Source organism: Ambystoma mexicanum, chromosome 6q, assembly GCF_040938575.1.
Source record: "Ambystoma mexicanum isolate Mex_15411 chromosome 6q, UKY_AmexF1_1, whole genome shotgun sequence".
NCBI classification, from domain to species: Eukaryota; Metazoa; Chordata; class Amphibia; order Caudata; family Ambystomatidae; genus Ambystoma; species Ambystoma mexicanum.
This window is the reverse complement of record NC_090937.1, coordinates 97,841,609-97,859,628: the sequence shown is the minus strand read 5'-3', so window position 1 is coordinate 97,859,628 and position 18,020 is coordinate 97,841,609. Positions and strand designations below refer to the sequence as shown.

At 45.7% G+C, this 18,020-nt stretch overlaps 1 protein-coding gene across 2 annotated transcripts in view; it reads left to right on the top strand.

The window, feature by feature from the left end:
- The window catches only part of RAP1GDS1 (Rap1 GTPase-GDP dissociation stimulator 1), a 909,412-nt gene that overhangs the window by 415,205 nt on the left and 476,187 nt on the right, over positions 1-18,020 (top strand). For both annotated transcript variants that reach the window (XM_069630545.1, XM_069630544.1), the window contains exon 4: positions 14,029-14,154. In XM_069630545.1, coding sequence (XP_069486646.1) covers positions 14,029-14,154 — 126 coding nt within the window. The remainder of the gene's footprint in view (positions 1-14,028; positions 14,155-18,020) is intronic.

Genomic DNA, 18,020 nt, shown 5'->3' with positions numbered 1-18,020 from the left:
TGTTACCTTCTGGAGGAGAGTTATCTGGCATCGGGCGGTACGCGCTTTTTTGTTGATATGCTGTTGGGGGGAGTGGGTGCTGTCTATGGTGAACATGAGTGATTTGGCAGTATGGGCCAGGTGAGGTGTTAAGCACTCAAGGTGTATGTCATTTAGTCACTCCCTTTAATGATGTCCTCCATAGGTGGGTGACCAAGTAGGATGATTTCTGTTTTGCGTGATTGAGCTTCAGGTATGTGCTATAGTGTCAGATGTACTGTGTACCCATGACTTTTAGGAATAATTGGGTATACGCCACTCCGTTTATTGGTGGAGCGAGATGTCGGGGTCACTAAGTGATCCCAGTGCCTCCATGAATAGATTAAAGATAACCACAGAGAGTATTGAGTCTTGTGGCACTCTGCAGATGACCCGGTAACAGTCTGATCCTAGGATGCCCATCTAGATGGCTTGGTGCCAGTGAGGTACAATGCAAACCAATTGAGAACTGTGCCAATGAAGCCAGTTCTGTGAATCTCATGGCAGTGGGACTACCTGTCGAGATGAGGCTTGGATTTGATTGGGGGGACACGACCAATACTTTTTGCATCACCCCTGTAGCCTGCATCAAGGAGCAGGTGGCAGTTCCTGGCCCTAGGTTCACCCATTCCCTTCGCCAAGCCTCCCACATCTGACACTGGGTATTGCTGCAAAATAGGGTGGAAGGGACAGTACCCTTCTCCTAGAAGAGTCACCTAGCAAAATTAAGTTATGGGTGCATGGAGGAGTTAAAAGGGTGCAAATGATCTTCCCTAAACCAGAGATCCTATTCTGACTTGGCTCTACCCATATTTACCGCCTAGAGAACAAAATGACTGACTGCAAATGCCTTCCATTTCCTATTCCCCCCCTCATCCCCAATTTTCCAGGATCCAATGTGTAATAGGTTTCACCGAGTCTATAAACCTGTCTGCCCCACATGTGAATGTGGTGTAAAAGCCAGAGAACAAACCTAGAGAACAAAAGCCATCCTCAGTTGTGCCAAGCCCAGCTCAGCACTCAGAAGTGGATGATAGAGCAAGAGACTTCCAAGACTAGGTTCCCACCAGCTGGTAAACATTATGTGAGATAGGGCATCATCACACTAGCTAAACCCCAATCAGAGATGGGTACTTTTTGCACGTTAAAAAAGTAAGTGCCATTGGTTATAGCTTTAGTTCTGTTTGCAACACTGGCTGCAAAATCCTGTGGCCACAATCTTTCCAGCATCCAATTGAGTCTGTTAAGACACTGCCACAAGATATGACGGGTAAAACAAAATGCTTATCTGTTTTTGCCTTGGGGATGCATGTTTAAAATACACCCCATTCTGCAGAAGGTCCGTTTAGGGTTTTCCTATAGTTTAGCTTAATATACTTTCTGAGAGGTAGGTTCCGTGCCATTAAAGGAAGGCTGCTAATTTACATCTGTATAATAAGAAATTGGCTTCATTAAGCCAGTAGGCATTTTACATGGATGCCACTTTCAGCATGCATGGTGAACATGTCTCTGCTCTATGTAGCTTTTCCTGATGTGACTAATTTGAGGATGTCGTCCCTTGTACGCTATGGGGAGACCTTTCCAAAGGGACAGGGCATCCACAGTACAATAATCCCCCCCACCCCCCCCAAGGGTGGTGCACCAAGGAAGTTTCACATGGGGAAAGGAAGCCTCTTATGGGATTGGGGACGACTATTCCCGGGGGCGTGTTATACCCCTGCTTCAGTGCCACCAACCCCTTCTCCATTACTGAGTCCTCCTTGCCCCCTTCTAGCAAGAGCCAATGTGTACTGTTGTCAAAATAACATGCTGTCAAGACTGAAATACCAACTGAGTAGTTTACATAGAGTTTGAAAAGAAATACTGAGTTGAAGATGACTGCGAGTCCCAGGATCACTTTGAAGGATCAGCGGGAGCGGTCTAGCTTCTCAAAAGATGTCATTGGCCCAAATGAAAGCAAGAAACCAGCGTGTTCAAAATGAGCTCAGCAGGAATGCAAAGAGAGTACCATTCTCCGAGAAGGAACTGCAGGAGCTGAGCAGACAGCAGCGGAACAGGAAGCCATGACCAGCGAAATTGGAGAATGTGAACCTGGTCTGAGCTTGCAGGACCACTTGCGCTACTTTTGTGACAAACCTCTGGGCACACCAGTCCCTGGGGCAACCACTGTGAGGAAGGTCGTGCAGCCGAGCTGAGTCGGATGTCTGCATAGCCCGCCTGTCAACCGAATGCTACTGGAGCCTCGATGAACATCTCAGCTGCTTGGCATACGCTGGTACCTACAGCACAGAAGCAAACATGTACTCAGGTTGCCCAAGAGGCGTGGGAGGTCCGGCGGAGTAACAGGGTGAAGAGAGTGCCTGGAACAAGAGGGTCTGGGATCCGGAAGGAACATAGTGATTCTGGGACCCATTTCCATATCAAAGTAGAAGAGGGTCTGGGCCATCGAAAATAACCAAGAGTGAGGAATTGTATGTTTGGTCCGGAGAGTGAACCAAATGGATATGACAAAGTGCAAGTTTGGGACCGGCATCCATATGAGAAGTCAAGAATCGGAGGGTCTGGAACCCTAAGTGAAAAAGGAGCAAACAAGGGAAGTTGGTATGCTTGGCAGGAGAGTAAACCAAGCAGATACAATACTATATTGCGAGTTTGGGACCTGTACCCACTTGAAAGGCAAAGACCTGAAGTAACAAGAAACAAGAGGGTCTAGAACACTCGAAGAGGAAGGGAGACAGTCCATGAGAGGACAACGGATTGACAGGAGAGTAAATCAAGCCATTCAGATCCTTGAGAGTATGGGACTTGCACCCACATAAGAAGTTGAGAACAAGAATGTCAAGGACCCAGAAATTGAAAAGGACATAATCCTGTGCTTGGTAGGGAAGTGTGCCAAGTTGGTGGGATATGAACTGTGAATCCAATACTGGGCTCAGAATCCCAAAAGTAATGAAAGTAGTAGTAGTCTTGGGGGAAAGGAACACAACCGTAGCATTGGAATCCAATACTTATGAACATTGTTTTTTTCATGACTTTTGATTGCCCGAGATACTGGGAACTTTTCTGTTTGTTGGAACTACCATGAACACTTTCCTTTGCGAAGAGATCCTCCTTGCACAGTTGGTTTAGGTTGTTAGTGTTAGGGACAGAAGTAGGCTTTTGAGACAGAAAACTGGCAGACTTTTTGGTTTTAGATATCCTGACGATTTCAATAGTTTCCTTCGCGGCAGGGAAACCCTTCTCGGCTTTAGGGACAGAGATTCCTTTTTCCAACCCTTTCTTGATTAATAAAAGTCTGTACCCAAAAATATGCCACCATTGTGTCCGGGCCTTACGTCTGCTCCCTTACACTGAATGGATATCATTGGTACAGCGACACACCCTGCGGGGTGGCTGACCCATCTGGGTTCGAGACTCCTTACTGCACTTTCAAAGGCACCAAGTTTTATGACAGTGAGGCTGTTTAGCACACCTAACTTTGATGCAGAATCCATGCACTTGAACTTGAGAAATGTTTTTAAAAGGATGTTCCCCTAGCTGCCTCGCAGATGGGATTTAATCTCATTCAAGCTGCCAAGGGCAGATCTTCCATCGTTACCGCCCTGCTGAGGAACAGAGCAAATGGAGGCAATTACAACACTGCTCGTTATATCAGAACCTGAAACCATAATTTTTGTTGTCATAAGGCTTCTGTTGGTTTATGCTGTAACTAACCTATGTAGAGTTGCTTTGTGCAATCGATTCCAATTTAAGGAATGATTTAATTGTTTGCTTGAGTTCAATCCAGTTTCTCCAATGTCTGCATTATAAGTGTTTTAATTACTTTCTTCTGGAATAAATACAAACAAGATTTGTCACGTTTGTAATGGGAGGACACGGCTTAGGGCAGCAGACGAGATGCAAGTTCCCTATTTGAGCAGTTATCAAGTATTTGAAAGTGTTATGTTGCCTTTTAATTACTTGTATGTACTGTTTTATATTGAGGAAATCAAATGATCTTTGCAGACTTATCTCGAACATCAGAATTGCGATTTGCAGTCCATTTAATTTCTAACCAAAACTACTTAGATGTGACCGGTTTCCAAAATTTACACTAGAATATCCATCCTACGTGTATTGTATCTATGAGCGGACATGACATAGTAGCATATGAAGAATGATCAGTTGGTACTAAATAAAGTTAGACTTACCATATATTCACTGTCATTTTTTGTACAATGTTCCTTATTGGCACATGTTCCACTTTGGAAGGTCATCGATGCAGTTTGTGGATGTGAGCTTCCCTTTTTGTTCACCCTTATTTTATAATCCCAAAGATTTGACAAGAAAATTGCCATTCTATCCTCTATCGTGTTAAATTGAGGCGTTTTTTTCTTTTACTCCATAAGCAACTGAGACAGGGTCAGGAACCAGACCCTGTCAAGTGGTTGGGAGGGGGATGAACACTGATCTCAATCCTGGGCAGGGGGCCTACCAGAGTGTTTGTCAGAACTTGTCCTGCTGCAGAGACTTCGTGTGGCATTTGGGAAGGTCCCAGTCTCTGTGCCTTCAACCTGTACCTGGCTGCAAACATCATTTCTACCTATCTCCAAATAGCGCTAGTGCCCTGTTTCGGACAGAGCTCTTTCCTCTCTTCTAGGACTACAGGATGATTGATAAAGAGAAGGGGGGGGGTGATTGGAAGAAGGGAGGGGAAAAATGTAATGTGTGTAGTATAGTGGGGTGAAATGGAGAGAAGTGGGAGTGGAGGGGGGGTAGTAGAATCAGGAGTGGAGAGTAGTAGAATGGAGAGGGGAAGAGTAGTAGAGCCGAGAGTTAAGAGCAGTCGACAGGAGAATATGATACAAGTCACTTATAACGCGCCTGTACACAAGGGTTTCATATATCTATATTGATATAGATATCGATATAGATATTGATATAGATATTGATATAGATATTGATATAGATATCGATATAGATTTCGGAGAGTTAGAAGGAAGGAAAAGGAAGGCAGGAACATCGGGGCAAGCTGTACAAGAGTGGGAGTGGTAATGACCAATTAAGACCCGGGTGATTTTCTTGTGGTCCCCCTGGTTAGGATCCACCTAGACATTTCTGGAGGGAGCCAGAGAGATACGATGATTCCCCTTCCTATAAGCCAGACCGTTCCTAGACATTGGGGGTTTACTGATGTCTAGTGACCACCTTGGTATTTAGGGATGCCTGGGCTAGGGAACGGAAAGCCCACAGGAGACGTAAAAGAGAGGGATGGGCCTTAGTGTGAGACTCTATTCCGAACTTAATAAAAACCCTTGAACTGTCTCAGAGAGTTGGTGTCCTTCAACCCATCGGTGACAAAATCAGCCTCAATACAAGTTTGGTGGTATTATGACAGTAAATCAGCTGATACACCAAACTGATTTACTGTTACTGCCACTTCGTCTGGTGGAATTACTGCTGGATTACAAGTATTGGTAGGTGGTTTTAGTCCTGATCAATTGGAGTTATAGGATTCAATGGCGATTTTGGCAGAATTACTGTTGGCGGGAATTCTGGCGATTTTGCCAATTTTTGGCCGTAAAGTGACAGATTTACCTCCAGCTTTTTGCTGGAGGTTAATCCTCCACTTCATTGCCTAACGTTTTGTACGGTGGTGGTGTAATTCAGTTGTAACACTTACCGCTACGTTACTGCTGTTTTTCTGCACCGCCATACTTGTAACGAAGCCGAGTGTATCCATCTTTCCTGGATACCCTGACTGCTGTAATAGAATAATCTCCATCCAATCATTACCTCCTAAGTGGGTTTGAGAGATTTTCTGAATTCCGTTATGGTGAGGATACAGATTTTTCTCCAGAGGAAGTTTGTGCTGTTTCCATTAGATTTTCTCTTTCCAATAATAATATTAAATTGTCCTAAATCAAGAAGTATAAAAGAATTACAACAATAGTTTGTTTTATTGTCTCTTGATCGCTCTACTTTTGAAAATGTTGTAAAAACAAACGATAACATTGTTTTGAAAGCCTAGCTACTGGCGTTCATGCATTAGCACCCTGTGTGGCGTCATATGCCAATCAAAATGCTGGGAACGTGGGCTGTATTCAGCAAGGACAGCCCGCGCTTTGAGCATGTACATTATGTCACCCTCTGCGATGTTGTTCTTTCGCCCTTAACCTCAATGTACAATATAGTACGCTGTATCTGTTAGCCCACAGCAACTACCCCTCTCCCAAAAAGGGACAAACATTTCTGAAACAAACCACCTTACACGACATACAATATGCTCCAGGCAGCAAAATTTCTCAGTGCCGGTGTAACGTCACTTTTTGCTACGTGTCAGAAAATCCTATCCTGCTGACTGAGCATGCGTGCACATGCTCAGTCATTACTTAACGGATTTTTTGACGCAAAGGAATGTGGTGTGCCTGTCTTTCTGGGGTCCCGGGGGTGCAATACGTTTAACTTTGAGAGCCAGGCTCTCTCAAATTACATAATACGGTGAAGCCGTGTCACTAGCAACATAAAAACCACGAACCCAACGGACGAAGGAACCTGAACCCAGGGGGCACTTTGTTTTATAGGCTCACAGGATTCTAGTAAGCACGAAATGTGCAAAACATATTAAACAAATGTATATGTATGTGAACTAAGTGCATTATTTACGTGATGATAATGCACTTAGTTCACATACACGTACAAATTCGTGATAAGTCCAGCTACTGCACATGCGTGCGCATGTTCAGCGCGTGTGAGGAAGCCTGAATTGAATACCCTACACAGTGGGGACCTGCACAGGCAGCAGTGTGCACAAGCTATAACAAAAATAAACATAGCTGTAAACACTTCAATATCGTGATTCTTAGCATCACTGATGTTAATACTCATTATTGACCAGAATGAAAAAACTGTTTTGTTCTTTAGTACGATTGTACGTGTAATATATATGCTGTGAGCACAGATCTCAGCAGCAGGTACCCTACACAGTGAGCTATCTTTTCTGCAACTGTACAAGAACAGGGCATATGTGGCTGACTAGTGACTTCCAGCGAAGAGGGGTTGGTTCCAACAAGGAAAAAGTTGTGTGTAGTGCTAGAATATTTATAGGAGGCAAATACTCGAGGGAAGGGACTGTAAACTCATTATAAGGGTTTGGGGCCTGTAGGGTTGTAAGCCAACTGGGCATTTCAAGTGTGACACGCAAGTCGGGAATACTGTGTTCCATATGTTGACGATCTGGCCTTGTGTGACCAGACTTATGTGGGAGTTAGAAACTCTTGAATGAATTGCAGACATATGCAAAATCAATGGTTTGCGGATTAATTACAAGAAAACATAAACAAATGCACTCTGCATGCAAGGATATTTCAAGTGGGGACATGCAAGTCGGGAACGGAGGGGGCGCTACAGTAGGAAAGCACGGTGGAGCACAAGCGGTGTATGGGGCGGGCACCGCGGGCTATTTATTTACAAGGCAGCACCTGCGTCAATTATTGTTTGGGCTTTAGGGTACGGTGGTGGAATGTTCTTCGGGGAAGCAACATGGGCGAAGAGTGAGTATGGTACCCGCCAGTTTTGTTTGTAGTGGATTGTGGCATATTATAAGGGATATCGCGAGCGTCACCCTGGGTGTGTCAATTAATGGGGGATGAACGTCACGCGGTACCCTTGCGCATAGCATATACATTACATACGTTAGTTGTGCACGGCGGGATGGTAGTACCCCTTCATGAATGTTTTACCAGTACAAGTATTCGGCGGTCCCGTGTCAATTTGGCACTTTCATGCACTGGCAATGGTGCCTCAAAGATGGTTACATGTGTATCAGTGTTAGGGTTTCCTTAGGGGATCCAGGCGAGTGCTGTAAGGGGGCGAGAAGGTTATTGGGCATTGGATGATTTAAGGTGGTGATATAACTTTGTTTAAATATCAAGGCGCGTAGTCTCCAAGCCGCTCATTGCAGATGGGGGGTAGGCGCGTTTTGCTGGGGATACGGGCAGCGGGAGTTAGAGGTGGTAGATGAGCAGGCTTCATTCAGGGGGTAGGGGGAATTGTCGGGAGGGAGGAGCTGAGGTGCAGGGATGGGCGAAAAGGGAACGGTAAGTTGAGGTTAGGTAGTGGACACAGTAAGGGCGGGGGTATAAATGAGCAGATAGGCGCATGCAAGAATACGGTGCGGTAAGCGGGATGCGGCAGGGAGCGGGGGTGTAAAAGTTGGGTCACACGGTTGTGCGGTGAACAGCACGAACTAAAAGATTGGGTTTTTGCCTGTTGCATAAGGGGGCATTTTATGCCGCATTGCAGGGAGTGATGTGCAAAGGTAACATGCAAAAAATATAACCAAGGGTTTTAATGGGGGAATTGGTATGGGACGAGCAAGACGCATGGGATGTGGAGTTTGCAGGGAGGGGAGACAAGGTAGAAGGTTAGGGAGGGAACGGGGATGTTTGTGGGGGTTCTGGCAGGGGAGAAGGAGGCATGGTGCGAGGGGCGTAATGCAGCTTGGTAGGAGAAGGGTCGGGCCGGGAAAAGTAGGGCGGTGCAGGGAATATGCAGCAGGGGCGGTTGGCGGTTTAGTTACGGTTGGGCCAAGGTGTTCGGTATGTCCGGGGGGTGATTGGGAACGCGAGATTGCATTCCAAGGGGCAAGGGTTGGGGGCCAGTGTTGGGTAATGCAGGGCGGGCCAAGTGAGAGATGAGAGTGTTCGGTGTCACCTTGGGCAATCCACGCAGGACCATAATTTTGGGTCATAAAGTCAGCCCATAAATTTGGAGAGGGCCTGGCCACCTAATGGCCTGGCCACCTAATGGCCTGGCCCGGGAAAGTGGGAGGGAAATAAAAGGGTGGGACACATGTCTTTAAAGCGGCTGGAAAATGTAAACAAATGTACGGAGACAGTGTGGCTGAGGCCCCGTTGCTACAGAATCGGCAGTTGGTTGCCCTCATAGCCACCTGTACTAGGCACCAATGCCAAGCGCTGTTGTTGCAGGTAAGTAACCTTACTGCCTTGGTGGTGACATAAGGCGCACATAACGTGGCAGACCTGCATACATACAGCTCCATGGTAAATGTTGTTTTTTTGGGGAGTCAACTTTTGCGAAGAGTATTTATGGTACCCGCCAGGATTGTTTGTATTGCATTGTAGCGTATTATAAGGGACTTGCGAAGCTTCATCCTGAGCGCTATACTGGAAGCAATATTGTCGCTTTGCACGTTCTGGAGTGCATGGGCTTTTGACTGTTAAAACGCACTCGGCTGTGTGCTAGAATTTATACTGATTATTGTGAGTGCTAACCAAAACATGCCAGCTATGAAAGCACCAAAGGAAACGTTAAATAACAGACCGGTATGGCTTGGCGCCTGAAGTTTATGGCTGTGGCAACGCACCTAGCCAGGTTGCGTAGTTAGACATGTGGTCCAGGGACCAGGGTGCATGCGGCAGGGAATTCAGGTTGTAGTAGCGGGGGGGGGACTTAGTGGCATCAAGATGTGGTGATCAAGAAATCTTGAATGTACAGGGCATAGTGAGTTATGGGCAGGCGGCGCAAGAGTGGAGTGGGGGTGGAATTCGGGAATGAGAAACGGGAGAAACCTTTCATCATCATGTTTTGTAGAATGTTCGCCAAGGCAGTATGCCTTTTGAGGTTTAGGGCATGGTATATACAATGGATCACTAAATGCAGACATATCTGGGTTTTGTGTAAGAACCAAATGCATTCTGGGAGTTGTGGTATTCATTTACTTCAATGACATTTAGCAGATTATCAAGGTTTGCAAAAGGAAGGCTTGGGGCTGGAAACGAACTGGTCCACAGAGATTGAGTTGTACCTGGGATGGTAAGCCTAACTTTAAACGTAAACTCCAAAGATTAGATTGCCTGTTGGCATCAATTTTGCACTAGTGCAAGACGTTTTGCAGTGACCTGTGCGGCCACGCACGAGCACAGAAATTGGAGCTGCACTGATGAGAAACACCTGACCACCTATTAACCAGTGCATAGAGAACATGTGCCACCAGTAAGCCATTGCAAATGGCAGTACCATGTTACCTGGCACCAGAGCAGTGCATGAAGATGTGCCCTTAGGCTTCTTTGTATAGCGCTTAAAACTGATGCTTAGCTGCAAGGCGCTACCAAAGCTCACGGCGTTGCACGGTACGGTATCCTGCGCTGCTTGCAATAGCAAAAAGCTAAATGGCCGCAGCTCATCGTCATGCTGTGGGGCGTAGACAGCTAGTGTTTGGTGATCTGTTTCTAAGGTTTTCAAATCTATTTGGAAGTGTCAGTTATTGCGTATGGAATGCTTTTGGTCTGTTCTTAGATGGCACTGCAGGGGTGGACTGGGAACTAAAACAGGGCCTGGAAGTAATATTCAAAGTGGCCCCATATTACTCATTTTCAGCAAGTCCAAGGCTTTTCCTACGCAAAATGTGGGAATGCCACATAAAGAGGGCCAGGGTGCAGAGGCCCAACGGGTAATCTCCAGAGTTCCCTATAGGCCAGTCCACCTACGGGTGACAGTAATGTGCATATGTGTTTCCGGAGTCTGCCTGGAAGTGGCAGTACTGTGCCTTTGTGTTTTCTGCTTCTGCCTGGAGGGTAATAGACGATGCTAGATGCTATCAGTGTCTGCTTACCTCCCCGTATCTGTGGGGAAGCGTGTTTACTGTTTGGAAGTAGCATTTGTGGTTTCCATCACAGTTTCGAGGTGTTAGTACTTGTGTATTGGGGTCTTGTAGGAATGTTTACAGGTGCTGGGGTCCTCTCTTGTGGCAAGTTTACATGTTTTGCCATGACAAGGCGAGGGAGGGGAACAGGGGGAAACGAAACAGCGATTTTACTAGGCCCAGTGACATTGAGAACGTGCAAGTGCATAGGGGCACAGAGCTCCAGTGAGATGGATGTGTAGATAGATGGGTAGTCCTAATTGGAACATTCTGAAAAGGCAGTCCAAAGCTGCATAATCATGCACCAGGCTACCTTCCAATACTGGTGCCAGGCATAATTAAGCAAGGGGGTAATAGGCATACATGGTGAGGTTATAGCAACATGCGGGCTCCGTGGTTTCATGTGCCAGGTTAACCGAGAGTGGAAAAGGTACTTGCCAATATTGGTATCATGCAGAATTAAAGGATGGGGCATTAGGCATGCATAGTGTTAACGCGCCATGCGGGCTCCGGGTAGCACAGGGCACTGACACACACCACAGTCAACTAAGAATGATGAACTAGAAAAGGAGTTACAAGGAAAGGGCCCACACTTTCTCTGTTGAGGCTGTGCGCCTTTGACTGTTGGCAATTTGGAATAGGTTGGTTAAGGGTTGGCCGTTTATTTTCATTTTGTCATTACACAGTGGCATGTGGGGTTTCATTCCTTTTGTGGCACTGTCGGGGGGCTCACGGGATGAGGTTGACAAAAGTGATCCAAACTGCACAAGTTAAAGAAGATCTATTCAACAGCAATGATCTTTTTAACAACCTGGTCAAAAGACTGGCTGAAGCTTTCAGCTGCATGGCGAAGTGGCTCAGCAGGCTGGCCCAATCTGGCCAGAAAACCAGTCGCACAGTGACTGTCAATGCAAATCACATAATTACCCGACTGGACAATACACCTTTGAATTAGTGGAATACTTATCCCATGTACCTAGCGTGGGGGGGGGGCGTAACAAGGTGCAAAGTAATTTAGGTTTCTGACATATGAAGCAAAGTTCTCGGCTGTTCTAGAAATACTTATTATCTAAGTGTTCTGCAAAACTGTGCTCAAGTAGACATCACACGCTAAGCAAAGCCAAGTTAAGCTAAACCATAGGTTTGGGGGCGACGGCGGCAACCTGCCGGTAGCACCGGCATGGTTACAGCCAAACCCGTAATGATGCCCATTGTTTCTTCTTGAAGTCACTCTGACTTCATAAAGAAATTATTTCCGTTAAGGACCAAACCATAACAGAAATAATTTCCTTGTGAAGGCTTACCGACTTCAAAGGGGGTGAGAAGCAGTGGTAGGGATTATGAAAAAGGAGCAGGTAGTGGGCTTAAAGGGGGGGTATTCTGGAGGGTAAGGGGAAGACTGATTCAGGGATTAGGGACGGAGGGTTTTGGATCAGGGTTGACTCTTGGGGCATAAGGGCACAGGAAATGACCAGCAAAGTCGATTGGGGGGGGGAGAAAGAAACAGAGGGACCTGGAGGACAAATTGGTGGCAGTCAGGGGCTGTATGGGGCATAAGGATGAGGGGGCAGTGGGGGAGGGGGTGCTGTGTTCCTGCTTTTCCTGGAGCCAACAACCAAATTCAGCAATCTCAGTCGGTGGTAGTTACAGGTTAAGACACGTATTGCTGCTTCATGTAGAATGCTAAGCAATTGGCCAGCAAGTCTGCTCCCATTGTTACTGCACTGCCACTGGAAGGTCTCCACTCAGACATTTTTCCACTGGACACACAGAATGATCCACACCAATGTTAATGCCGTTGGTAATGTTGAAACAAACTGAACTATTTTTCACACTTTGGTGCTGAATTTCAGCATTATATATTTGATATGGACTCCTTGTACTTGCATCACTGCCTGTGTCTGCTCAGTGTCTCTGTCTGCTCAGTGCAGGGTTTGGTGTCTGGTCCTTGAGTGACAAACATCACATGTGGCGCTTACGGTCATTCCTTTACCCATCAACAAATTGGTGGGTTGCCCAATGCCTGCTGCCGGTAGGATTTTCTGACGGGTAGGAAAAAATGACGGGTCAGGCTGTCAGATTTTCCTACCCTGTCACTTTTTCCTACCCCTGGGTGGGTTGCCCAATGCCTGCTGTCAGTAGGATTTTCTGACGGGTAGGTAAAAATGACAGTTCAGGCTGTCAGATTTGTCTACCCTGTCACTTTTTCCTACCCCTGGGTGGGTTGCCCAATGCCTGCTCTTGGTAGGATTTTCTGACGGGTAGGAAAAAATGACAGGTCAGTCTGTCAGATTTTCCAACCCCATCACTTTTTCCTACCCCTGGGTGGGGTGCCCTATGCCTGCTGTCGGTAGGATTTTCTGACAGGTAGCAAAAAGTGACGTTACACCGCCAAACAAACTCCAGTCTGTGTTGCTGAGTGAAAGACTACACAGAGATGCCCCGTAATGCTTCAAATGACATTGCTGTCATCTTGTAAGTTCTTAATGTGTTTCCAAAAAGACAGCAATTTCCTTGGAAGCATTACAGGACATCTCTGTATTAATATCCTACAAACGTCACCATTCCAATATGTCTGCCGCTGTAACAGCTTGTCTTCATTGAGAGCTGCAGCTCACGTCCCTTCCCTGTCACTCGGCTCTGCAGGCGGCAGCGGACGACAGCAGGAATCGGGGTTTCCACACAGATTAGTACCTGTGCCATCAGTATAATGATGGCACGGGTGCTAATGGCGATGTTACTCAAGGCAGCGGGCTGAACCTGTTGGTAACTGCACTGCCACCCATGTTAACTTGGTTGGCGGGTTGCTAACGACGGGGTCGGCTCACTGCTTCATGTAATATCGCCTCATTAATAGATGTATATACCAATACTACATCACTAGACCTTGCTTTAATACATCAGTAGCACTTGTTTGTCCGTGTAGTGTGTACTTCATTCTGCCTGGCTTGTGCTCAGTTAGTCTTCTCCTTGTTATTTCAGTCTGTACTCCTCAATTCCCTTTTATTTCAATTTTGTAGCCAATTATTTTGTTTTGTTGTCTTACAAATTGTCTTTATTTGTCAGACCCTCATATTGGACAGTTTACTGTACTGTTTCCATTTCATTTTTCGTATGGTTTTCTCTTGTCTTGTTCTTTCTCTCTGTTCTGTTCTGCATTGAAATTGTCAGATAATTTCTATGTACCATCTCATTCATCTATGTACTGCACTTTGGCGTAAAGGGCTATAGAAGGTAAATGAGCACAAATACAAATATTGCAGCAACAAGGAAACTATCACCAAAGCTCAAGGTGCATAGCTTTGTAAATTAAAGATCAATCAGACAAAGCAAATTGGGTGTTAACACAATGTTTTTGTTTGCAGAATTCATGAGAAATCCATGTGTGGATGCGGGTTTGATTCCTCCTCTAGTCCAGCTGCTGAACTCCAAAGACCAAGAGGTCTTGCTACAGACCGGACGTGCTCTTGGAAACATATGCTACGATAGCCGTAAGTATTGAAAAAAACTGATTTTTCAGCTAGTTCACCCATCTTTTTTTCATTTTCCCCCCAATTCAATTCAGGGTTTTACTCAGTTTTGCACTGTAGAATGTTTTAACTGTGTACTGTTTTCTATGTTGACTAGTATTTATATTTTACAATTGCTATGCGCGATGTGCCTAAGTCTGTTAGCCGAGAAGTAAAATAAGTAACAGCCTCACCTTTTAGAATGTGGCTGCGACGGGTTTGTTTTGTGAATTAAGCATCTGATGATCCACTACTGCATCGGTGGTGTCTGTCTGATTCTGAGGCCAGGGTGATCAAAACAGGGGGAAAGCTTTAGAGTTGCGAGCTACTAGCCAGGCAAGGCTTTAGAAGGTCCTTGAAGACCGTCCGATATTTTACGTCTATTGACGCTCATGCATCATGATACCCAGGTCTCGGCGCGGTATGGAGGAGACGGCGAGCGCACAGGCTTTTTTAGTGATGACTGGGGTCTGAAACAGGTGTACGTCTTGACACCCCTGTTATTCAACCTCAAAATGAAGTGTTTAGAGTCTGAGCTGAAAGGCACACTTGCCGATGTGCTAATTACTAGTGAAGCCTACATGGCGGCACTGAGCTATGTGGATGAGGCCTTGTTAATGGCCAGAACCCCTTCGCGCACACTGCAGGACATGATTAATAAATATACTTTCTTCATGGGATGCAACTACTTGAAGGTCAGTGCCTCTAAATCGAAGGTAATGATGCTTGGACGTAAACGAGTGTCCTCCCTTTTTTTACTCAAAATATTAAGCTTGAATGCATTCACTAGTGCTCGTAATTTGGTGTAGCCTTCTCACACAATTGGTGCTGGAGGGCTCACGTAAACAAACGCAATCTGTGGCCCAGGTATGTGGCACAATCGTCTGCACATTAAATTCTCTGGGTTACCAAACTACTTCAACCACTATCTGGATGTAGCAGGAAAAACCATGAGTGATCACGCTGTGTTGGGTAAGAGCTTTGGGGGATGGAGGAAATTCGTACTATTCAGCTAAACGAGAAAGTCTTTCTTAGGTGCCACCTTAACCTTCCGACCTCAGTGCCTCTTTTTAATTTATAGCAAAAGAAACAACCTTATATTTCTGATGACCTTAAATTAAGGCTGATTCGTATTTGAATGGTTTGTTTAACTAAACCAGATGCAGCGATATTGAAGACCCTTAAAGGGATCCTTCCTAGAGATAATGTTCTTAGAATTCCTTTGTGGTACTTGCAGAAGACCTTATTCAAAGTGACAGCTGAAATCTTTTTCATGAACTCCGATAGTATAACAACATATTATGTGGAGTTAGTCTTGAGTTTTCCACTCCCCATCTGGGAATCTGAGAGATTCGATCAGGAAATGTTGAATCAAAGTAATACAAATTGGAGGCGATTTCTTCCTCTTGCAGTAGGATGAGTATTTGGACTGGATCCTAAAGGGCAAGGATACGTTTCTAATATCACTTTTTAGATTTGACCTACTGCCAATTGGTCCTGCCCATGCCTAGTGGCGCCATGCTATGGATCAAGGGCAGTCTGTCTACATTGTCCTTCTATGGAAGGAAACCGCCATTTATATATATATATATTTGCTTGTTAGGGGCTTATACAATAGGAATATACTGTTTCAAAGCGCCCACAGAGCAGAGAGGGAGAGGGAGAGGGAGAGGGAGAGGGAGAGGGAGAGAGAGAGTGGGAAATACATTACAATATTTAAGAGCAGAGGGGTAAGTGGAAAGGGGACGAACCTTCTATGCCTTAAGAGTATTCAGAACATGCAAGTGCAGGAGTAAAGGGGTGGGGGTAAGTGCTGGGGAGTCCGAGCACGTGGGTGAGCCATGGACGAAGTGCTAGGTATGTAGAGTGCTACACGGCTTCGGCCGCAGGAGGTGTAAGTGCGAGTCTCCACAGCGGAGGGTGTGCAGATGCAAGTGCTGTGGAAAGACAGGCGCTGGAAAGAATTGGTGTGGGAGGTCAAGGCCCTGAAGATGCATAAGGGCCCAGGACACACTATTCAGCAACTGCGTGATTAGCAGAGGGGAGGAGGAGCGAAGGAGGAGGAAAAGAGGTCTTAAGGAGCTCTTGGAATTTTTGAAGGTCCTGCTGAAGGCGCAGGGGAGGGGCTATTCCAAAGGAGGAAGCCCGTAGAGGAAAGTGAGCAACCCCCCCTGCCCTCTGTTTAGCAAAATGCTTTACACACAAATACTTGGTGCCAGGGGAGCAAAGTGGTGGAGAGGGAGAGTATTTAGTGAGATAAAGCTGAAGATAGTGTGGTCCCCGGGCCCAGACAGCCTTGTGTATGATGCATAGGGATTTGAATTGAATCCGTGCAGCAACCAGGAGCCAGTGAATACTTTTTAGTGCAGGAGCGATGCAGTCCCTGGGCTTAAGGCCAAGGATAAGTCTTGCTGCCCTATTCTGGATAAGCTGGAGGGGTTGCAAAGTGAAAGAAGGAAGATTCAGGAGAAGGCTGTTACAGTAATCAAGTCTAGAGAGATTTGAGTCGCATTGAGCCTCTGAAGGAAAGTGAGAAAAGCTAGAAATCCTTTGAGAAGGAAGAGCTGATAGTTGGACTTCTTGGCAATATCCTGAGTGTGAGGGAGGGAGGGAGGAAGGAAAGAGATGAGTCGAAGAGGACTCCAGGGTCCTGGCTTCAGTTGAAGGCACAGGGGGAGAGCCCAAGGAGGAAGGCCAGAGTGAAGGGAAGGAGGGAACAGTTATGCATGTTGTGCTCATGGTACCTAAAGATCAGGCAAAAGACTTTTCCCATTATGTAGAGTTAGAGGTCTTAATGCTTTAGCCTGCCTTATTCTACCGATTGTTGGTCCTGGACCTTGGCAGCATCTATGTCCTAAAAAGGTTAACTTTGTGTAATCTTCAGGCTTAGGAAGCAGCATGCCAGCGGGTCATCAATTGTATAACTCCACTATGTTTAATTCTGTATACTTTTTTGCTATGTTGCTGCATCACTAAGCTGTATTTCTATTTGGTTGTGATTTTAATTTTTTACGGTCTATATGCATTTTTATATTCCATGTGCATGTTCCTTCTTTGTACTTTAAAGGCATGCTGTCGAAGTACGAGCCATCGTAGATGACGCCTTTTCTTTCAAGCCAAAAGCTGACTTTCATGCGCTGGGTTTAATGGAGTGCCAGTGTTGATTTTTGGTCCACCAAGAAGTATGTTTGAATCCTGGTGGAAACAAGTTGTTCACAGAAAGTCAGAGATCTTTCGTTAAACAAATGTATGCTAAAAAAGGGTACGCACAATCTTAGCAACTGCATTTGGCAGTAGGTAAAAGTGGATGAAAGTTAGCAAATAAAAACATGCCTTAGTATCCATTGTGCTGGAGATGAAGTTAACTATTTGCCGTTAACAGTACTAAGATTTCATGTTTCCTCGACCGCTCTGTCAGGGCATAGAGGATTGTATGATCCCCGATAAAACTGTTTAAGTTTAATATTTAAATCCTGCCTTCAGAATATGGACATACAAGTGTCCAGATGACATGTATATGGTCCATGCAAGTTAACACAACAGGACTTGGTGCAACATGATCATGAGGATAGAGGGCACAGGAAAGCAGCCTTCATGCTAGAAGTGCAATGTGTGAAAGCAGATGCAGGAGGGAAGAAGATAAAGAAAAGGAAACAAGTGGTTGGGTGAAGGAGCTAAGCTGAGCAACGGTAAGTAAAATAAGCGGTCAGTTGATGGACATGTCTTGTCGACTTTAACGTGATTTGACATTCACTCTGGCGACTTTGTCATAAATGTGTCCTCGAAGCAGACGAGACTATAATGCAATTTGCTCTACTGCCCCATCTGTCAACCGCTAACGAGGTCAA